General features: G+C 62.7%; 1 protein-coding gene across 1 annotated transcript; it reads left to right on the top strand.

The window, feature by feature from the left end:
• The first annotated feature begins 1,059 nt into the window (after positions 1-1,059).
• Positions 1,060-19,755, top strand: NTRK1 (neurotrophic receptor tyrosine kinase 1). The gene is made up of 17 exons (XM_039251312.1): positions 1,060-1,290; positions 4,215-4,289; positions 4,476-4,547; positions 6,436-6,504; positions 7,189-7,334; positions 7,513-7,655; positions 9,902-10,034; positions 11,660-11,986; positions 12,400-12,417; positions 12,583-12,638; positions 13,191-13,293; positions 13,785-13,931; positions 14,172-14,302; positions 14,450-14,622; positions 17,469-17,709; positions 17,974-18,132; positions 19,376-19,755. Exons 1-17 carry the CDS (start codon positions 1,079-1,081, stop codon positions 19,559-19,561), a joined length of 2,391 nt encoding a protein of 796 aa, XP_039107243.1. The 5' UTR covers positions 1,060-1,078; the 3' UTR covers positions 19,562-19,755.
• Positions 19,756-21,885: the final 2,130 nt, after the last annotated feature.

Raw genomic sequence — 21,885 nt, forward strand, 5'->3', positions numbered from 1 at the left:
GGCTGGGTTGGCGCGCTCCCTGCGGCCCTCCCCTGCCCTCCCGGCCCGAGTCCCTCCTCCGGGACCCCCTTCCTCGCCCTCTACCGCCCCCTCCCCGGCTTGAGACGGGAGCGCACCTGCAGCCACCGGGGCTCGCGGGCGAGGAGGGAGGAGCTGGGCATCCCGGGGCTTTCCGGGTGCGCGACCTCCTAGGACCGACGGGTCCCCCCAGCTCCACCCGCGGGCGGCTCCCGGGTCCGAGGAGCTAAGAGAAGATCTATTAATTTCTCCGCGCAGAAATCGATGCTCTCGTCAGGGCGGCGATCGATGCCAGCCCAGCACGGCGGGGCCCCACCCGGGCTGGGGCCCGGCGCTGGCCGGCCCGGGTCAGGGGAGGTCGCTGGGGCCTGGGGCGCAGCTCTGGGGGGCTGCAGACCGCACCCCCAGCCCCGGGAGCTCACACCTCTGCTCGCGGGTCTCTAGCGCCACCCTGTGGTCTCTCCTGAAAGCGGGCATCCCGGCTTCTTGGGCTCCCTTCGGCTGTTTTGGGGCGACCCCTTCCCTCGTCTGTTTTCTTTCCCCAGGTCCCGGGTTTGGTCTTTTTGGGGGTGCCTTCCCCTTTTTTCCTAGGCTTTAGGGAGTGTTTCACCTTATTTACCCCAAGTGACATCGTACACTCCCTCAGGGGCGGACATCTGAAGAGATCTGAGGCGGGGGGCTGGCTGGGATGACCCCGACGGTAACCTTGCCCTCGCCCTGTCATCTCCCCTCCCCCTAAAGGCAGCTGCTGTAGGCTGGGAGAAATAACGGATCGACTTCCCAGCACCCCACCCCCACCCCAGCGGACACCTCTAAGGAGTTCTCTCTGGAGCTGGGGGCTTGGAGAGAAAAGGGGGCGCGCGGGGGTCCCCCGAAAGGGGTGGGGGCAGCCTTGCGCCTGAGGACCGCAGGGGCGGGGGTGGAGCCGGCGGGGGCAGGGCGGGGCGGGCCGCGGGCCCCGCCCTTTCCCGGCGGCCGGGGCTTTAACGCGGCCCGCGCACGTGTCGGGGGAGGCTCGGCGGCCGCGGCTGCGAGCGCACGGACGGCTGCCGGCGGCGCGATGCTGCGGGGCGGACCGCGCGGGCCGCGGGGCGGGCACGGCCGGGCCGCGGGGCCGGGCAGCCTGCTGGCCTGGCTGATCCTGGCGTCTGCGGGCGCCGCACCCTGCGCGGACGTCTGCTGCCCCCACGGCCCCTCGGGGCTGCGCTGCACCCGCGCTGGGGCCCTGGAGAGCCTCCGCCGCCTGCCGGGCGCTGAGAACCTGACCGAGCTGTGAGTGTCCCGCAGGCGGGCGGGCGGGCGGGCGCGCGGGCGTAGCCCTGGCCCCGAGGGCGCGGACTCCCCTCGGGCCTGCGGGGTCAGCAGCGGCGGGCGCGGCGGGAGGCTGCACCTGGCGGCGGCTCCCACCGCAGCGACCGTCTGGACGTTGCCCGGTGCTCAGTGCAGCTGGGGCGAAGGGGCTGGTCGTGGACCGGGTCTGGGGTGTCGAAGCAGCCTTCCGGAGATCAGACCGGAGCCCGAGCTCTGCCTCCTGGCGGGGGGGGGGGGGGGGCTAGTTGCGGAGCATCCCTGCTGGGGCACCCTTACCGCCTTGTCCCCTTTCCAGGGGGAACTAGCCCCCACCCCGTTCCAGGTCATGAGCAGGTAGCACCGACTCTCACCTCTGGAGCTGGGGGCTGAGCTGGAACAGGTGGAGGTGGTGGGGAGTGTAGCTGCTGAGGTGCTTGGACCCTCTTCTCATTTCCACCGCCCCTTGTCCCCACCACCCCTTGATTTGGATGTAGGAGAGGGGACCCCCATCCTGACTCCCTTTCCACCCCTGTCCCCCTACCTGGGGCAGAGACCCAGGGTTCTTGTGAGACGCTCTCTTCCCCTCAGGGCCCCAAACGGGCAGAAAGTCCCAGCGATCTGCAGTACTCTGAGGTCCTGCAGTACTTGGTTACAAAATACTCGGGTACTCCTTAGCAGCTGGTGACCCTATGGGAGTACTCTGTAGAGATACCTGGAGGTACTCAAGCATCACACGGTGATGGCTGGAAAATACTTGAACTTCCGACGTGGCTGGTGGGGCCTGCAGCACTTCTAGAAGAGAGAGGAACTGCTAGAAAAATCCTCCTCCTGGGGCCTGGGGCTCAGAGGGTGGGTGAGCAACGTGGGCCTCAGGCAGCGACGGGTTGGAAGGCGTCCGAGGCAGGCCCGTCACTGTCTGGAAGTTACTTGAGCAGCCTGCGATAATTGGCAGTGAGTTACTCCGGTATCTTGTGGTAATTAACGGGAAGGTCCTCGATCTCTCTCTTTAATGGCCCTAGGGAGGCCCGGAGGAGAGGGATGATGGCCTCGTCTTGGTCTGGACCTAGGTCTCCGCGCGATGGGAGGGGCATGGGGTCCAGACTGCCGCTGCCGGTCCAGTCCACTCAGTACCCTGTGCCTTCAAATCGGGGCCCAGGATCCTGAATGTTCCCTCTCGCCCCAATTCCCTTGCAGGCCCCAAGTGAGTCCAGCCCTGGGGGGGGTGGTGGTGAGGGGACTGGCTGGGCGGGTGACCAAGGAGGCACACAGGGTGGGGAGAGGAGACGTCCCTCGGGGTGGGGCAGCGGCCTGACCCCCTGCCTCCGCCCGCCTGTCCCCTCCCCTTCCCTCCCCCGCAGAGCTAACGAGGAGATAATGGACTCGAAAAGACAGATTGATTATGAATCCAAACGAACGAGGCAGCTTTGAGTGCGCTGACAGCTAGCACACAGCCACCACCCTCCCTGGGTCCCCACAGCTCTCTATAAACCCTGTGAGCAGGGGCCTGCTGTCTCCCACAATCACCGGAGGTTGTCCCAAGGCCTCAGGGGCCCGAGGACCTGACGCCTGGCTGGGGCCCAGGCTGGGGACGGTCCGGTCCGTCAGTCCAGCCGGTCCCAGTTCCTATAAGCTAGGGAAGGTGAGAGGGTAGAGTAGGGGAGTTCTGAGAACAGGCAGTGAGTCAGGGGCCCCTGGCATGGGGGGGGTACGCTGACGTGCCACTGCAGGGCAGCCGAGTTCTCAGGAACTCCCTGGCATGCCGGATCCAGAAGGCGGGCAGGGCCCAGGGCGTCAGCAACCCCCTCCCCACGCGCGGCCTTCTGTCCCTGCTCCCTATCTCGCTTTCTCTGGCGCTCTGTCCTTATCTGTCTCTCTGTCTGCCTGTCCTTATCTATCTGGCTTTCTCCGTGCCTGTCTCTCTCTCTCTCTCTCTCTGCCAGTCTCTTCCTGTTTGTTTTCTTCTTTTGGGTGTCTGTTTCCCTCTTTGTTTTTCTGCTCCCCCCCCCGCCCCCGAGTCTTCCCATCACTATCTCGCCATGTGAGCCAGCCAGTCCCTGCCTCTCCACCCTCCACCCCCGCTCCTTCCTCCCCTTGCCCCTCTCCCCTTTCTTAGGTCTCTGCTGGGGCAGGCAGGGGCTCAAGGGGTTGTGCCTCTCGCTCGCTCTGCCGCTCTGCCGAAAGATGGGGGGGGTAGGGATTGCTGCCTGAGTAGGGAGGGGCGGTGGCTTTGAGGGGGAGAGGGTGGTGTGCGTGTGTGTGCGCGCGCGCGCTCTGCAGTGTGGGTCAGCCCAGATGGTGACTGTGTTTGGGGAGCACATATTTGCGTGACCACAGGGCTTCCTCTGCGCCCTGGGCGGGGTGGGGGTCGCGGCTGTGGGGAGCCCAGGCCCTTGGAAGCAAGTGCTTCTGGGTGACCCCCATTTCTGAGCACGTGCGGGGAGGCCCTGTGCATGAAGGCAGGACCAAGCTGAGAATGGGCTTCTGTGTGTTTACGAATGCGAGTACATCTGTGCACAAGAGAGGTACGCGAACACACGTGTCAGCAGGTGAGGCTGTGGGCGTGCTGATGCGCACGAGAGCGAGTGTGACGTGCATTGAGGAGGCGCGCCCCTGTACATGTGCATGACTGAGTGTGCGCGCACACGAGAGCTGTGCAGTGTGCACGCATACGCAACGGTGTGAGAATGCACGTGCGCGTGTGACGAGTGTGAGGCGTGCCTCTGCGTATGTGTGTGCACGCACACGCGTGCATATGTGTGCAACAGGTCTGCCTGTGCCCAAGGGCATATGTGTGCAAGTGTTCATGAGTATGCATGCATCTGCACGTGTGATTGTGAGGGAGCAGGGGGCTGGGTGTGGGACTTCGAGGGCTGAGCCCCTGTGACCCCCACCCCCTCCCCCCACAGCTACATCGAGAGCCAAGAGCGGCTGCAGCATCTGGAGCCCAGTGACCTGAGGGGCCTGGGGGAGCTGAGAGGCCTGTGAGGCACTGCGGGTGTGGGTGCGGGGGTGGGTGCGGGGGTGGGTGCGGGTGCAGGCACAGGCCTGGGGTTCAGACCCCCGGAGGCTGGAGGAGACCAGAAAGCCCCAGGGGAGGCTGTGAGGGGCTGGGGGGCCGGGGAGGGTAGCTGAGGTCCCGGGGCTGACCCTGCCGGCCTCCTCCCCAGCACCATCGTGAAGAGCGGACTCCGTTTCGTGGCACCAGACGCCTTCCATTTTACTCCTCGGCTCAGTCACCTGTGAGTGGCGGGCGGGGCACAGGGAGCGGGAGGCCCCGGACTTGGCTACTGGGCTTGCGCCCCCACCCCTCATTCTGGAGAAGCCCCAGCTGTTCGGGCGGGAGTCTCCCCCGTTCTCCTGCGGCTCCTCCGCACCTGCTCCAGGGATGTGGGGGCCCTCAGCTCCCACCCCATCAGCTGCAAGGCCCTCGCGGTCCCTCCCCCGCGCTTCACCTATAGGACACGTCCGTCTTGTAGGTCGTAGGTGCCTGCCCCGTTCTTCCTTCTGGAGTTCAGGTTCACACCAGGGCAAGGGCGCAAGGGCCGGAGCCCCCGGGTGGCCTGTGGGGGGCGGGGATCAGATCTGCCGCTTGTCACCCTTCCCCCCTTCTGTGGGGGGGGCGGCCACGGGCAGGAGAGACCCTTGGAGTTCCTGGCAGCCCCTGTGTGGCCTTCTGAGGTCAGGGGATCAGCACCCCCACCTTCCCCGGGTAGCAGAGAGACGGGCTGCGCAGTGAGGCCTGCCATTCGTGGGCTTGTGCAGGGGACTCTGACCTCTCTGCTGCGCCCCGTGGTTTTACAAGAAAAAGGTGATGCGGGGCGTCTGGGGGGCTCCGTTGGTTAAGTGTCTGACTCTGGCTCAGGTCACGATCTCATGGTTCGTGAATTCGAGCCCTACATCAGGCTGTCTGCTGTCAGTGTGGAGCCTGCTTCAGATCCACGGTCTCCCTCTCTCTCTGCCCCTCCCCCCCCCCTCTCTCTCTCTCTCTCTCTCTCTCTCTCTTTCTCACACACACACACACACACACACACACACACACACACACACACGCACACACACAGGTGATGCTGCATCCCTGACTACATACTGGGGCTTCAGTTAAAAACGCATACCCAGTGACACCTCACAATATGTAATGTCAGTGAACCTTCATAATCAACCTGGTGAGAGATTGTGTCACCCCCAGTTTACTTATTTTGAAAGAGAGAGTGAGAAAACACCAGTGGGGGAGGAGGCAGAGAGAGGAGAGAGTGGGATTCCCAAGCAGGCTCCACACAGCCAGCGCCGAGCCCGGACGCAGGGCTCAAACTCACCAACCGTGAGATCGTCACCTGAGCTGAAGTTGGACACTTAACCCACCGAGTCCCCCAGGCGCCTCTAATGTTTATTTATTTTGAGGGGAGGGGGGGAAAGGGCAGAGGGAGAGAGAGAGAGAGAATCCCAAGCAGGCCTGTCCATCCTGCAGTGAACTGTGGGATCCTGCCTGAGCTAAAGCCGAGAGCCAGCCGCTCAGCACCCGGAGCCCCCCCTCCCCCTCCATCCGTGGGTTCCCGGGGCTGGTCCCGCAGGGGAAGCGGGGCGTAAGGGAGGATCGGGGCTCCTGACCTGGCTCGGGCACCCCTCGGGGCTTGCCTCTCCATGTCTCCAGCTAGGGACCCCGGGGTCCTTGAGGAGGGGAAGGAAGGGCGTGGGGAGAGCCGAGGAAGGACTCTGTCACTGTCCTGGTCACCATCCCCCTCTTCCTGCGGCCTGTCCGGCTCGGGCTCAGGCTCGTGGGTAGGGGAGCACAGATGGAGCCCCTTCCTCCAGCTGGGGCCTCAGCACTTTGCCAGCTGGGGCCGGGGTTGGGGAGAGGGAGCGGCTGTTCCTTGGGACCCCCTCCCTGGGGTCTGGGGAGGGTTAAGTGGAGTTAACCCTTGCTGTCCCAGGGAGGAGAGGAGGACTCAAAGGGCCTAACCTGTTCCGACCCTGGTGCCCCCTTGGATGGTTCTAGTTGCCCTGGGCGGGGGGGCGGGGGGGCGGGGGGGCAGCTAGAGGGCAGCTTCCTGTGGCTCCTCCTCCCTCCCCCTGGGCTGGAGGGGGGGCAGCTGCGGCTGAAGGCGGCTGTCTCTGTCTCGCCTCCCACAGGAATCTCTCCTTCAACGCTTTGGAGTCTCTCTCCTGGAAAACCGTCCAGGGCCTGACACTGCAGGAGCTGTGAGTGTGGGCCTTCCCGGGGCTGGAGCGGGTGTGTGTGTGCACGTGTGCGTGAGTGCGTGCGTGTGTGCGCCCACGCGGGCACTCGCATCTCTGCGAGGAGGTGTGTGACTGTGTGTGTGGGGGGCTACGGAGCGCGCTCTTTGGGGACTGTGTGTTTGGCCGCGAGCTGAGACCTGAGACAGGGACTCACCTGACCGCACGTGACCGTGACCTCCGTCAAAGAGGCCACAGGCCCACTGGGGGCCGGCGCCATTCTCCGGGCCAGGGCACGTGGGGCGCACCTGCCCCCTCCCCCGCCAGCACCCTGTGTAGGGGGGCGGCTCAGCAGCAGGGGTCTGTGTGTGGTTGGCACCTGAGGCCTCTGGGTCACCCTGGTGCCCTCCCCTCTTTGTCATCCTGCCCAGAGTCCTCGCGTGGCCTGTCACCCCGGGGACCCCGCTGGGGCAAGGGAATTGCGTGGAGCCCACTGCGGGCTCCTTGACTTTCTGGATTTGATTCCTCGTGATGATATCTTGTTCCTGGGTCCCCGGGAGGAGGGGCCTCTCCTCTGTCCCCTCTCCTTTCCCTGTAGCCGTTCCGCCCCCGCGCTCTGCACTCCCTCTTATGGGATACTTTGCTCTCTGTGGCTCCTCGGGCCCACCCGGCCCACCCTGGCTCTCTCAGTGTCCCCCGTGCCCACAGGGTCCTGGCGGGGAACCCTCTGCGCTGCTCTTGCGCCCTGCACTGGCTGCTGCGCTGGGAGGAGGAAGGGCTGGGCGGAGTGCGTGCCCAGAAGCTGCAGTGCCCCGGGCAGGGCCCCCTGTCTCTGTTGGCCAACGCCAGCTGCGGTAGGTGCGGGAGGTGCCGTAACGGGCTGGGAAGGAGCTGCATGCTGGGGGCACCGGACGTGGGAGGCATTGCCAGGGGGGACTCAGGGCCACTGGGGGGGGGGGAAGGCACGGCCCTGGGGGAGGGCCCCGAGGCCACTGCCTGCTCTAACGCCCCCTGGCCATCCTGGGCCGACAGCCGTGCCCGTGCTGAAGGTCCAGATGCCCAACGCCTCAGTGGACGTGGGGGACGATGTGTGGCTGCAATGCCAGGTGGAGGGGCGGGGCCTGGAGCAGGCCGGCTGGATCCTCACGGAGCTGGAGGAGTCAGCCACGGTGACGGTGAGAAGCCCTGGGCCCCCGCCCCTGGCCCCTTCCCCTCTCTCTAGGAGAGGCTTGGACAGGCCACGGGGCAAAGACAGGAAGAGAGAGACAGTGAGTGAGAAGATGTAGAGCCGGAGGGATGGGCAGCCCTGGCTTAGCTGCGTGGGGCTCAGGCTCATTCTGTGGGGCAGGTACACACAGGCCCTCGGGGCGGGCACCCGCCCAGCTGGGACCCCAACCTCTGCTGGGGCCACCTGGACTTAGGCCCCTCTCTGGCTGCAACAGAGAAGGTCCCTGAACCCACAGAGCATCTGCCCCGTCCACCTGCCTTCTAGAGAAGGAAACGGGACCGGGGAGAGAGCAGGTGTGGTCCTGGCACCCAGGTAAGTCCTCAGGGCCTTTCCGGTCCTTTCCTGGAGATTCCAGAAGCGACATCCGCTTGGGCGTGTGATGCCCATGTCAGGAAAGGAGGCACAGGTCTGGGTCCAGCTTTCTCACGAATTAATTTTTGGACTGACTTGTGGAAAACTCCCTACATCTGCCTGCACGTTGGTTCTCTTATCTGTCAACTGGGGAGGTGGACACGATGACCTTTGATGTCCCGCCTGCCTCTGGGCACTCTGGCGGCTATCTCTGTCCTGCAGATGTGTTTTTGGGCATCTTCCCACGCCTCGCCCTTCGTCCTCAGGCCGATGACGGGCAGCAGAGTGTGGCCATGGCGGACTCGGGCCTTGTTGACAAGATCAGCAGGGGCGGATGATAGGCCGCGCCCGCCCAAAAATCTGGCCCCACAGGGAGAGATGCCCCAGGTCCCGCCCCTTGGAGGAGCCGGACCCATGTGTTCCGTGTGGAGGCCCTCGCTTTGGGAGGGAGCCATCCCCCACAATGGCTGGGGGCCCCTGGAACAATATTGAAGGAGGAACTGGCAGAGGCAGGGACCCAGACACGGGGGAGGGGTCACTAGCACCGTGTGTGGTTCCTTCCCTCCCAGAGAGCAGGGCCCCCCTGAGAGTGAGCGGCCGGAAGGGAACAAGGCAGGGGCGAGAGGTTGTCCGTGACCTCTGTGCAGAGATCCTTTGCTCAACGGTTTTGGAAATTCCAGGGTTTTACTTTTCCTCTTTGGGAAACTTACATGTTTGCTACCACTTCTGTTTTCTAGAAACTTCCTATAGAAAAGCCACACCCAAGTGGGTTGAATAGAGGGCAAGGTGGTACAGGTCACCCTCGGGAGACTGGAGGATGGCAGCTGAAAGGGAAAAGTTAGGGGGATGCTGGATACCCCGAGTGACCTGGTAGAGACGGGACGCCAGAGAGAAGCTTGGGGAGAGGCGGGGCGAGGCGGGGCGTCCCCCGGAGGAGGCTGGACCCAGAGCTTGCACAGGAGACCAGAGGGCTCTTCTGGACTCTTCCAGCTTACACTCCATTGGAAACCTAGGGACATTCACCTCCTCCCGCACTTATCCAAAGGATCCCACGTTTATGAAATTTCCAGATAAGTGAGGTTTGTCCACTGCCTAATGTAGTTTCACCCTTTTATGAAAATAGCTTTCTAAAATGTCGCAAGATCATTTCGTCTACCTCTCTAGCTTACGAAACAAGAAAACCATGGTTCAGCAAGATAAGAATTGTCCTAAGGTCATGCAACTGGCATGTTTCCACAGTTTCTTAGGAAGAGAATCTGAAGCTGATTCCATCTTTCAATGATGATTCAGAAACGAGCCGCTTTGCCTCTAACTTCACTCTGTTCATCTGCCAAGGGGGCGGGGTCATGCTGCTGCGGTCCCTTTGCCTGCCGCCCTGTCCTTGGCGCCATCTCTGTGTTTCTGGTCTTCCTCGGCCGAGACCGTTAGGACTGTGTGTGAAATGAAAACGAGCAGGTGGCGAGGCCCCAGCTGGTTCATCCGATGGGTCGTGTCTGTTTGGTACTTGAGATTCTCGGCATCTGGTTAGCTGCTCAGAAGGTGGTTTTGGTTCAGGGTATTCTCTGCCTATTTGGAGGTTACTGGTCCTGTTCTAGATTTTTCAGACCATTGAATTAATGATCCAGGAGACAGTCTGTGAGGAAGCCCTGAAGGAAGGGTGGGCATCCTCTGCTATATTCTCGCCTCCGCCTCTTTCCTCCCCCGCCCCCGTTCCCCCTACCCCTTCTTTCTTTTCCATCTGGAGCCACAGGGGCTCCCCAAAGGCCTCAGCTCCTGCCCCCTGCCTCCACACCGAAGCCTGCTGGCACTCTTCGTAATGTTCCCCTCTCTTCCCTGACCCAGCAATCGGGGGCTCTGCCGACCCTGGGGTTGACCCTGGCCAATGTCACCAGTGACCTCAACCGGAAGAATGTGACGTGCTGGGCGGAGAATGATGTGGGCCGGGCTGAAGTCTCTGTGCAGGTCAACGTCTCCTGTGAGTCCCAAAGACCCACCCCCCCGCCCCCAGGTCCCCTTCTTTCCTGAGAAGAGGCTGCGAGGGCGGAGCCTGGAGGAAGGGCTGGGATACGGGTCTCCACAGCTGCTCCTGCCCAGCTGTTTCCAGATTCCCATGAAAACCTGATCCTGGCGGGGAGGTCAAGGCCAGAGGGATGGAGATGGATTTCTTTTTGGCCCCCTGCCCAAGCCCTGCTACCTGAGGCCCTCAGAGCCTGCTGCTTGGCTGTTCTCACCGCTCTCTGCTGGGTCACTGCACCGCCTGACCCTTTGTAGCGCTCTTGTCGCGCAAATTCCCCTCCCGAGTTCTTCTGTAGGCTCGCCGCCTAATTTCCCGAGGTCCGCCAGCAAATTACTTTAAATCCTGTGCGTTATATATTGTGGATTATAGTATAGATTTGAGCATAAAACCTAGAGATTTTATTTTTTTATTTAAAAATTTTTAAGTTTTTGGGGCGCCTGGGTGGCTTAGTCGGTTAAGCGTCCAACTTTCGCTTAGGTCATGATCTCGCGGTTCGTGGGTTTGAGCCCCGCGTCGGGCTCTGTGCTGACTGCCAGCTCAGAGCCTGGAGCCTGCTTCAGAGTCTGTGTCTCCCTCTCTCTCTGACCCTCCCCTGCTCACGCTGTCTCTCTCTCTCTCTCTCTCCTAGAAATAAATAAAAATATTAAAAAAAAATTTTTTTAAGTTTTTATTTGTTCTTGAGAGAGAAACAGAGAGAGAGAGGGCAAGCAGCGGAGGGGCAGAGAGAGGGAGAAGGAGAGAATCCCAGGCAGGGTCTGCACTGTCCGCGCAGAGCCCGAAGCCGGGGCTCGAGCCGGCAAACCGTGAGATGGTGACCTGAGCCGAAACCAAGAGTCGGATGCTTAACCGGCTGAGCCCCCCGGGTGCCCTGAACCCAGACACTTTAAACAGTTAACCTTCAGCTCTTCAGAAAACACTCCCTCTCTCCATCCTTTCGCTCCGCCCCATTTTGACTTTTGTGTTCCTCATCTCCTTGCTTTTAAAAACATTTTGACGCACGTATGCATGCCTGTCCCTGTGCCTCACACACATAGACTCACACTGCAGGTAAGACTGTGTCCTGTGTCTTCTGCTCAGCACCACGTGTGCAGCAGATTCGCCCGTGTCAGTGGGCGTGGCTTTGCCCCTCCCTTCCCTGCTGAGGGGGATCCCGCTGCCCACACGTCTGTTATGAAGAGGCTTTTGCTTTTTTTAGGTTGGGTCTATTTCAAACCCATATCTGTTTTCAAAAAGCTTTTTAGCTAGATATTGTTTTGCTTGTTTGATGTGCAGGCCCTTCTCCCGATCTGCTTAAGCCTGATTGCACTTAATTTTCCTGGCTCTCTTATCCAGGACGAGGCGAGCTTAGTTTCCGCAGCCGGGCACCCCCTTCTTCCGGGCTGTCGCCTACGCACGGCCACCACTTAAATGCTTTAAGCCTTTGAATTTTATACACCTGCTGCCGGGTTTGTTTAAGAGTTACTGTCATCTTTCTCCAAAATGTGCCTCCTGGGGAATTTGTTGGGGCGGCCGCCGCTCTCCCAGGGCTGCGCCCCCACCCCTGCTTTGCGCCCTGACCTGAGCGCCCCTCTCTGCGCCCACAGTCCCTGCCAGCGTGCAGCTGCACCCTGCCATCGAGCTGCATCACTGGTGCATCCCCTTCTCGGTAGACGGGCAGCCGGCACCATCTCTGCGCTGGCTCTTCAACGGCTCGGCGCTCAACGAGACCAGCTTCATCTTCACCGAGTTCCTGGAGCCTGCGGCCAACGAGACCGTGCGCCACGGCTGCCTGCGCCTCAACCAGCCCACCCACGTCAACAACGGCAACTACACGCTGCTGGCTGCCAACCCCTCCGGCCGGGCCGCCGCCTCCGTCATGGCGGCCTTCATGGACAACCCCTTCGAGTTCAACCCCGAGGACCCCATCCCCGGTGCGAGGGCTGGCCTGTAACCCGTCCTCGCGCCCCGGGCGCCCCCTGGGTGCACATCCGGGTGTCCAGGAAGGGCCTGGCCCGCCTGCCTCGGGGATCCTGACCCCGGTCCTGGGCAGAAAGGGGTCTGGAGTTCTGGTGTCTGGCCCCGCCCCCCCCCCCCGCCTCAGGAGCCCCGAACCCCTGGACCAGGCCACTCACTCCCTTGGGCTGGAGGAAGAGAGGACGCTGCCCCAGGGCATCTGTGGCCTGGCTGGAAAAGGGCCATGTGCCTGTTCTTGGCAATGTCCAGCAGCGTCACCTCCCAGCCCCACCCTGCCCGGGACGGGATGAGTCCGGGGGACGGGGTGGGGGGCACTCTCCGCCCTCCGCCCTGCATCTGACGGCTTTCTCTCCTCCTCACCCCACGTCAGTCTCCTTCTCGCCAGTGGGTGAGTAGCTCAGGCTGGAGGGCAGGTTCCGTCTGGTCTGAAGCCGAGGCTGGGAAAGAGGGGACAGCTGACCGGATCCCCCAGGGGTCAGCGGGGGCAGGGAGGCGATGCTGCGGGAGGCACCGAGTGTGCCAAGGTCTGCGCTTCGTCCCTGTGTCCCCGCAGACTCGAACAGCACATCGGGAGATCCAGTGGAGAAAACGGACGAAACCCCTTTTGGGGTGAGTGTGGGGCCACAAGCTTGGGATCCCGAGTCCGGGCAGGCGCTTGTCTGCCTGTCCTTTCTGGTCACAGCGTGGGGACCACTGCTGTGTGGCCTGAGCCCCATCAGCCCCCCTCACAGCCACGGCCTGGGGCACTGGAGGGGGCAGGTCGGGGGGCCTGGCTCCGGGCCCCACACAGTCCAGAGAAGCTGTGTGCTTTGGGGGAGCTGTGAGGCTGTAGGAGAAGTTCTGGGTCTGTCCCCTCCCCCAGGTCTCTGTGGCCGTGGGCCTGCTCCCTCCTCCGAGATCTCTGTGGCCGTGGGCCTGTTCCCTCCTCCGAGATCTCTGTGGCCATGGGCCTGCTCCCCCCCCGAGATCTCTGTGGCCGTGGGCCTGTCCCCCCAGGTCTCTGTGGCCATGGGCCTGTTCCCCCCCCGAGATCTCTGTGGCCGTGGGCCTGTCCCCCCCAGGTCTCTGTGGCCGTGGGCCTGTCCCCCCCCAGGTCTCTGTGGCCGTGGGTCTGTCCCCTCCCCCAGGTCTCTGTGGCCGTGGGTCTGTCCCCTTCCCCAGGTCTCTGTGGCTGTGGGCCTGGCCGTCTTTGCCTGCCTCCTCCTCTCCGCCTTCTTCCTTGTGCTCAACAAATGTGGACAGAGGAACAAGTTTGGGATCAACCGTGAGTGGGGGCGCCGGAGCGGGGCTGTCCGTCAGTCTGCCTGTCAGTCTGCCCTGCTGGCTCCTCCTGACTCTGTCCTCTGTGTCGGGGGCCCGCGTGCAGGTGGAGTGGTCGGGGGTGTGTGGGGGTGTTTGGGCGTCTGGCTGCGGGGCTCGTGAGTGTGAGTGAGTGTGTCAGGGCTGGGGCAGAGGCAGCAGCTGCTAATTGGTGGCTGGACTGTAGTCAAACACTAAGTGGGTCTGGGAGGTCTGAGCTCTGCAGGGGGGTGGCGGGGGAGTTCTCTGGTGGCCCACAGGGCCTGGGGTTGGACAGGAGCCAGACCGAGAGAGGCCACAGTGCCTCCCCTTCCCCTGCCGGCCGACTTGCTCCCTCGGCCCTCTGTTCCTCCCCTTCAAGTCGTGAGGTGGGGTTGCCCGGTACCGCACACCCGCCGGGGGCCAGGGCGCACAGCTGGGCTGGGACCCCTCCCCACGGCTGTGTCTCCTCCCCAGGCGCAGCTGTGCTGGCCCCAGAGGACGGACTGGCCATGTCCCTGCACTTCATGACATTAGGTGGCAGCTCCTTGTCCCCCACCGAGGGCAAAGGCTCTGGGCTCCGAGGCCACATCATCGAGAACCCACAGTACTTCAGTGATACCTGTGAGGGGCTGTCTGGGTCCGGGTGGGGGTGAGCCTGGGGGCGTGTGCACGTGTGTGTGGAAGCCCCTGTATCCCCCCTCTGCCCACCCCAGGCCCCAGCGAGCCTTCCCTCCCATCTGCCCCCACCCCCTTGGCTGGTACCCCTGCCCCCCACGAGGGCCTGCTCGCTGATCCTGTGGGGTCCCACCCCTCCTCCCAGGGGCTGAGGCTCCCGGGCTCACTCCACGATCCTCTCTGCAGGTGTTCATCACATCAAGCGCAGGGACATCGTGCTCAAGTGGGAGCTGGGCGAAGGCGCCTTTGGGAAGGTCTTCCTGGCTGAGTGCCACAATCTGCTGCCCGAGCAGGACAAGATGCTAGTGGCGGTCAAGGTGAGACCCTGTCCGAGAAGAACCTTGGGCCAGGGCCCCACTTCCCCGAGCACCATCATTGCCAGCGCACTCAGGCGCTCAGGCGCTGGGTGGGTGGGTGCGGGAGGGGCCGGGCTGTGCTCAGTCCCGCCCCGCCCTGCGGTCCAGGCGCTGAAGGAGGTGTCTGAGAGCGCCAGGCAGGACTTCCAGCGGGAGGCCCAGCTGCTCACCATGCTCCAGCACCAGCACATCGTGCGCTTCTTCGGGGTCTGCACCGAGGGCCGCCCGCTGCTCATGGTCTTTGAGTACATGTGCCACGGTGACCTCAACCGCTTCCTCCGGTATGAGTGCGCCCCGCCCCCACCCCGTGCTGGAGCCCCCTCCCAACGAGCACAGCCCTGAAACGGGGAGACGCCAGGAAGTAGAGGGAAGGCACGGCTCCTGTCCCCAGGCAGCTCTAGGGCAGATGTGCACATGGGGGCGTAGCGTGTGCAGAGGAGAGGGTGGTGGCAGTCAGGAAGGTGGAGCTGTACCTGGGGAGAGGTGGCTTTGCAGAAAGTGCTATGCATTTGCCAGTGGGTAGGGGTGAATGGGGGAGGGGCGTGGGGCCGAGTGGCGTGGCACGGAGAAATGGGGCCCACAGGAGGTGGGGTTTAGACAGTTACAGCAACAGTAACAAACGCATGTGTCAGGCGCTGGCTGAGCTCCAGGCTCCCTGTTCTGTGCTCAGCAAGTCCAGTTGCTGTGGCTGCGTGTGCTTGTGCACATCTGTATCATAATCTTATTCTTCATAGTCTCCAGGAGTATGTGGTAATTTACACTTGAAGAAAGTTACGAAAAATTCATTGCTCTTGCTTTGACTCTAACACGTTTATGGATTTGTGCTCATAATTTAAAAAAAATTTTTTTAATGTTTTATTTATTTCTGAGAGAGAGAAAGAGAGACAGCGTGAGCAGGGGAGGGTCAGAGAGAGGGAGACACAGAATCCAAAACAGGCTCCAGGCTCTGAGCTAGCTGTCAGCACAGAGCCCGACGCGGGGCTCGAACCCACGAACCGTGAGATCGTGACCTGAGCCGAAGTTGGACGCTTAACCAACTGAGCCACCTAGGCGCCCCTGTGCCAATAATTTTAATAACTTCAAGAAAGGTGCCCATTTCACAGATGAGGCTTAAGTGACTTGCCCCAGGGCGTGCAGGGTAGTCAATGGCCCAGGGGGGAGTATGACTCCAGATAAGAGTGTTGTGGACGAAAGACAAAAGACAGACACAGACACAACTCCAGCCTGGAGGAAAAATTCTACGCAAGCCCCCTTGAGGTTTATTTTTATACCCCGGTAGCTGGATACATACTGAAATCTACAAGATGTATTCTTTTACCAAATAAGGGCAAGAAGCCAAACACATTCCAAGGACGGGGGGTGGGGGGGGAGCAAAGGGAGGAAGCGACCACAACATGTTTACTAAGAGGCCTGCCCACAACTCCAGCCTCTTCCTTATTTCTAAGGAGGGCATGTTCCCTCGTTTGCGAGCAGATCATTAACCTTGGATATTGTGTGCAGGCCTCTTGGCAGAACATCCTGTTTGCCGGCATGATCTGCCCAAGCAGAGAGTCCCATTTGCAGGCACATCCCCGCTTCCCTAACCACTCTTTCTCGTGGTCACTTTCGGGCTCCCACAGTAGAGCCCTGTTCTTAACCCCTGACTGTGATGGTCACCTGTTCCCTTTGCTGAGTCCTTCTTGGATGAGAGTCCCCCCTTCCGCCAGATGGGGCAGTGCCAGGTGTGAGGCAGGAAGAGGGAGGGCCAGGGCTGGATCAGCTCTGACCCAGTAGCTTTCCTCTCTGACCTCAGTTTCCCCTTCAGCAAGCAGGACAAGGCGGGGACTGTGCTTGTGGATAAGAAAGCATTTTGTGGCTGTTCAATTAATGGCTGTGATTTGGTCTTCAGACACCCCCTTGGAAGGGAGGGGTCATTCAGAGTCGGTGTCCCGAATTCAGCTGGGAGAGCCCTCAGGGTCTAAGCTTATTCCATGGAGGGTGGGGAGCAGGAAGGAGGACCCGACATTGAGTGTGGGGATGGATGGGCTCAGCGGAACTGGAGTCAACAGGAAGCCTTCCCCTTGCTCGCCGCCCCCCGGGTGGGCTCAGTGCTGAGGGCCGGCCATGCAGGCTAGGGACCTGCTGCCTTTGGCGGCCCCGTGTGGGAAAAGCAGCTCCCATTGCTGGGTGGAACACGGAGAACCAAAGGAGGGAACCATGAACGCTTCTAGATGAGTCTGGAAGACATTCCCTCGGAGGGCCATCTGTTCCTTCTCACCTCAGGGCCTTTGCACTTCCAGTTCCCTCTGCCTGGCACGGTGGGTCTCCCTCCCAGCCACGTCTGTCTTTGACCCTTTTGAATGGCTTAGTCACCTCTTTTCCTCAAGGTCTGGGTCTCACTTTAAATGTCTCTTCCTCCAAAAAGTCTTCCCTGACTTCTTCCATCCCCAGCCTGAGGGCTCACCAGGTGCCCCTCACACTGCACCACTGCGACCTGTTTGTCTCTCCACCTTCGCTCTGGTGCTTGGCACGCTGGTGTTTAACAAGCTTTGGAAGAAAGGAAGAAATAAATGGACGAGGAGAAAGTTGGCCAGCGGGAGGGGCAGTGGTGACAAGCCATCGGCTCCGGCGGGGGGCTCACAAGGGGTCTCTGGGGGGTGGAGCTGAGTGGTCAGGGACTGATCTGGAGCGGTGGCTGGCTGTGTGGGAAGAGGGGGGCATTGGGGAAACCTCAGGAAGGAAGGAGGACCCCGCAGGAGGCTGGATATTGAGGCAGCAGTGAGAGAGGCAGGGGCCCCCAGGTTTCAGGCACGGAGCCTGGGGAGGGAGGGGCCTCTCACGGAGGCAGGGGCAGACTTGGCAGAAGATGCTAAGCATCTACAGGACTGAGTGGGAGGTGCCCGCGGGCAGGTGGATGCTGGGCTCAGAGTTCAAGGGGGCCGCCTGGGGGTGGGGCAAGGGCGCAGAAAGTGTGGGCAGCGGTGGAGGCTCTGGAGATGGGCCCCCATCCCGGCCCCTCCAGACACCCGCCTCCCCGTTCCCTCCTTCCTCCATCCTCCTGGGTCCACCCCGGCTGCCCAGGCTCCCCGCCTCCGCCTCCTCAGCCCCTCACCCCCCAGCCCGGCCCCTCTCCCTCGCTCTCTGGCAGGTCCCACGGGCCCGACGCCAAGCTGCTGGCTGGCAGGGAGGACGTGGCCCCGGGCCCCCTGGGCCTGGCGCAGCTGCTGGCCGTGGCTAGCCAGGTGGCTGCCGGGATGGTGTACCTGGCGGGTCTGCACTTCGTGCATCGGGACCTGGCCACGCGCAACTGTCTGGTGGGTCAGGGACTAGTGGTCAAGATCGGTGACTTCGGCATGAGCAGGGACATCTACAGCACCGACTATTATCGCGTAAGGGTCTTTGGCCCCCGCCCGGGGCCGCACGTGCACGGGAACCCCTGGGCCCCCCTTGGGCCCAGGAGGCTGGTGTGGGCGCCCAGGCTGTCCGGCTCGGGACTCGAACCCCCCGCTTCCCTCCTCGGCTCTCTGCTTTCCCGACAGAGGGAAGAGACCTCTTCAGTGCTTCCCTTCTAGTGCGGCCCGGGGCCACCTCCATGGGCGGGAACAGGGTGGAAGTGGGGGGGCTGCCCGCCGGTGACCCAGCGCCGCCCGCAGGTGGGGGGCCGCACCATGCTGCCCATCCGCTGGATGCCGCCCGAGAGCATCCTCTACCGCAAGTTCACCACCGAGAGCGACGTGTGGAGCTTCGGGGTGGTGCTCTGGGAGATCTTCACCTACGGCAAGCAGCCCTGGTACCAGCTCTCCAACCCCGAGGTCAGCTCTGCCCGCCGCCCCCTGCCCCGACAAGCCCTTCTGCCCCGCCCTGTCCCTCCAGTCCCCTCCTGCCCCGCTCACTGCCCCCCCCCAACTCCTCCGGTGCTCTCTGCCCCTCCTGCCGCCCCCCCGCCCCACCCATCCCCTTCTGCCCCCATCCAGCGTCCTGCAACTCTGGGCCCCCTCCCCCCCACATTCTTCCCACTCACCGCCCCAGCCCAGCCCCAGCTGGCTCCTGGGGGAGCCCCCAAAGCACTTTACAGATGGAGCCCAGACCCCCACCCGTAGCTGCACTTTACAGACCTCGCAGGCATTATCAGGGTGGAAGGGAGAGGCCTGGGAGGAGGAGCACAGCGCCCGAGGGCCTGAGCTGCAGCAGGAAGGCCGGAGGTCAGACTGCAGGAAGGACAGGCCCCGCTCCCTCTGCCCTGGCCGCTGGGCGCGGGCCCCAGGTGTTCTGTCTCCCAGAGCAGCCCCCTCCCCCTGCTTGGCTCGCAGCTGTCAGCTTCCATTTCTCCTCCTAATGCAGTCTGCTCCCTGGAGGCTGGTGGGGTGGGGGAGAGGGTTATAGATTTTAATTTTCTCAAGCACTGAGAGAAGGAATGGAATTAGTGCAGCCCATAACCCAAGTCCTCTAATGGGGAGGGAGGGAAGAAGGGGCGACGAGGCTCCGGGCCCCTTCCGCACCTCCCCTCCCCCATCTCTCGTTCCCTGGGTCCCTTCGCTGCTCTGGAGTCTAACTTTGATCTCCCCTGCTGCAGTTTCACATTTTCAGAGCAGCTAGGTCCCCACAGAATGGCGGCCACAGAAGAGAAAAGGGAGTGGGGCTGCTCGCGCCTTAAACTGAAAGCCAGCCCTTTTCAAGGCCCTTGACCCGCAATCCGGCTCTGTTTTCTTTTTGGCCTCTGGAGCTGAGAGGCGGGGACGTGCCCTCCCTCCATTCAGCCCTCAGCACTGGGCTGACGGGTTTGGCAAAAGCCGGGGCCCCTCCCCTCCCTCAAATCACCAGGCAGGTCTTCCGAGGGTCTGATTCCGGCCCTTCTGGAAGCTCCGACCCACAGAGTCTACCTAGCGACTTCTTCCCCTGCTGGGTGTCCGAGTGGAGAGGAACCGTGTGGGGCTCCCGCATTGTGTCGCATCAGCAACCCCGAGGCCCAGAGCTGTGTGCACGCTGCCCCCAGGGCCTCGGGGGGCGGAGCTCCAGCACCCCGCACCCTCTTCTCTCTCCCTCGGGTGGCCCCAGGCGATCGAGTGCATCACGCAGGGGCGCGAGCTGGAGCGGCCCCGGGCCTGCCCACCGGAGGTCTACGCCATCATGCAGGGCTGCTGGCAGCGGGAGCCCCAGCAACGCCACAGCATCAAGGAGGTGCACGCCCGGCTGCAGGCCCTGGCCCGGGCGCCTCCGGTCTACTTGGACGTCCTGGGCTAGGGGCCCCCCGGGAGCGGCAGCCGGAGCCCTGGGCCTGCCCGCCGGCACCCCCGGAGCTCCCAGCAGCCCCTCGGTGATCTCAGCATCTAACTCACCCCCAGCATGCGGAGGGGACAGGTGGGCTCCGGGAGCGCAGGACGTCCCTGCTTCTCCGGGCAGGTTCCGTCATAGCGATTATATTTATTATCCCTTGACCGTGTGTCTCTTGCCAGTTCTTGGGATGACGTCACTCCGGGAGGGGTGTGGGGACCCAGGCAGCGGATGAGCCTCCCTCCGTAGCTGCCCTCAGCCGTGGCCCTACTCCGCGCAGCTGTCACCTCCAGCTGTGCCGGAGTCTCCGGCCTTGGGACCCTTGTGTTCACCTGGTGCAGAGGCCGCCTCAGGGCAGGCTTCCCAGAGCTTCAGGCCTGAATCGCCTGTCCCCCCCCCCCACCCCCGGGAGGGAAGTCAGACGCCACGGGGACGGGGACCGGGTGAAAGCATCCCTGGGGCGGGTGTGCCATCTACTGGTGTGTGCAGAGCGAGCAGGCACACAGTAGGACCAGTGCGTGAGAGAGAGAGAGGGAGTGTGAGCTTGAGTGTGTGCACACGCATGTGTCTGCGTGCACGTGCGTGCGCATGCGGCAGGGACAGGGCAGGAACGGACACACGGATGCTGAGGGAGGCGAGACCCCACGTTGCTTCCCCTCCGTCGCTCTTCCCGGCTCTAAGTGCTTGGCCATCAGCACCTGGAGGCCAGGGCTGGACAAGGTGTCTGTTTCCGAAGGACACAGGCGTCTCCCTGTCCCATTCTGCCCGAGGAGGTGGGGTGTCCCTTCCCCTCTGCCCCTTGGAACAGCACTGGCTTTACTGAGTGGCCCTGGGCTTCTGGAGGCTTCGGGGCTGGCTGAGGTTCCCCTCAGGACCTGGGCCCTGCCCCCATCTTCATCACGTGGAGCCCTGGAGGAGCAGCGCCCCCCTTCCCGCCCCATCACTTCCAATCACCTGCTCGGCTCCCACGATAACCCACACTCCCCATGGCTCCTCAGGGCCGGTGTCGTGGCCGCCTCCTGTCCTTGGGCGCCCAGCCCCCCCCACATGGTGATTCAATCTGGGCCTTATCACCCCTAGGCCTAGCCCGACGGTGTCTGCCTCTTGTCCAGGCTGGTTAGTGCTAATGGAGGTCTGACCCAGGGCTGTAGGCTGATTGATGGGGGAGGGGGGTTGGTCCCTGAGGGCCAAGTTCACAGGCCCTGCTCTCCTGACCTGGGAGGAATGAGGCTGGTGGGACACCACCCAGCAAGGCAGGGCTCCCAGCGGGTGCGGTGAGGGGGCCGGTGGCAACGTGCGGGGGAGGCAGGGACAGGACCCACAGACTCAGGAGACCTGCAAAAAGACTGCAGAGGGACGTGTGAGAACAGAGGGGGAGACAGACACCCAGAGAGACAGACAGACACCGAGGGAGAGACGGTGCAGGTGCCTGCTGGAAACAGACACAGGTGCGACACGCAGCTCAATCAGAATGTTCTGGAGAACAGCATGGGGTCTTGGGGGCGCTTTCTACCTCCCCTGCACCCCCATCCTCCCCAACCCCCTGGCTTCTGGGGCCTCTGTTCAGGGCTGAGGAGGGGGGCCAATTCCAGTGGGGAGGCCCCATGGGTAGGGGCATAGCCGCCCCCCCCCCTGCACTGAGCAGGATTTTGGGCCATCGCTGAAGCAGAGGGGATGGAGGTCAGGCAGCAGAAAGGACTTTCCAGGGCATGTGGGGAATTTCCAAGGTCAAGGGCATCAGAAGCTCTTAAAACCACAGCCCGAGGTATTACTGGAAAAGCTAGGCAGGTAAGGCAAGGTGAGGCATTTGAGAACGGGGCGGGGGGGGGGGCGGCTGTTCCGGGAGAGCGTGGGACGGAGGACGGGACAGCCGTTCATCAATTTGGGAAGAGGAGCTGAAGCCAGTCACTCGGACCCGTTGCCTGGGTTGGTGAGGGGGGGGCTTATACCCACATTGCTGGTTTCCTGGCCTAAGAGCCCCGCACTGGCTCCTCTTCACTCCTATGCAGATGCGCGCGCGCGCGCACACACACACACACACACACACACACACACACACATACACACACGTGGCCTCGCCCCTCTCTCTAGCTGTTGGATTCCGTTGTCAGTAATGGTGCCCCCTCCACCCCAGTGAGGCACGTGCCCCTCCCTGTTAATTACCTCCTGGTTGTGCCAAGTCCATTAGCTGCTCCCCCCACACACACCAGGGGCTGAGCACCAGCTGAGATGGATGCCCTGCAGGGGATCAATGCAATGGGACCCTGAGGACCCCACGGGAGCTGGGACACGGC

The sequence above is a fragment of the Hyaena hyaena genome, unplaced genomic scaffold (assembly GCF_003009895.1).
Source record: "Hyaena hyaena isolate Hyena2069 unplaced genomic scaffold, ASM300989v1 scaffold_385, whole genome shotgun sequence".
NCBI lineage: Eukaryota > Metazoa > Chordata > Mammalia > Carnivora > Hyaenidae > Hyaena > Hyaena hyaena.

What these genes read in the sequence shown, in the direction of transcription:
- NTRK1 (XM_039251312.1), top strand. Translation starts at nt 1,079, where the DNA reads ATGCTGCGGGGCGGACCGCGCGGGCCGCGGGGCGGGCACGGCCGGGCC. An exon ending in ACTCCTCGGCTCAGTCACCT is followed by an intron (nt 4,548 to 6,435) that starts GTGAGTGGCGGG and finishes CGCCTCCCACAG; the next exon opens with GAATCTCTCCTTCAACGCTT. An exon ending in GACCTCAACCGCTTCCTCCG is followed by an intron (nt 14,623 to 17,468) that starts GTATGAGTGCGC and finishes GCTCTCTGGCAG; the next exon opens with GTCCCACGGGCCCGACGCCA.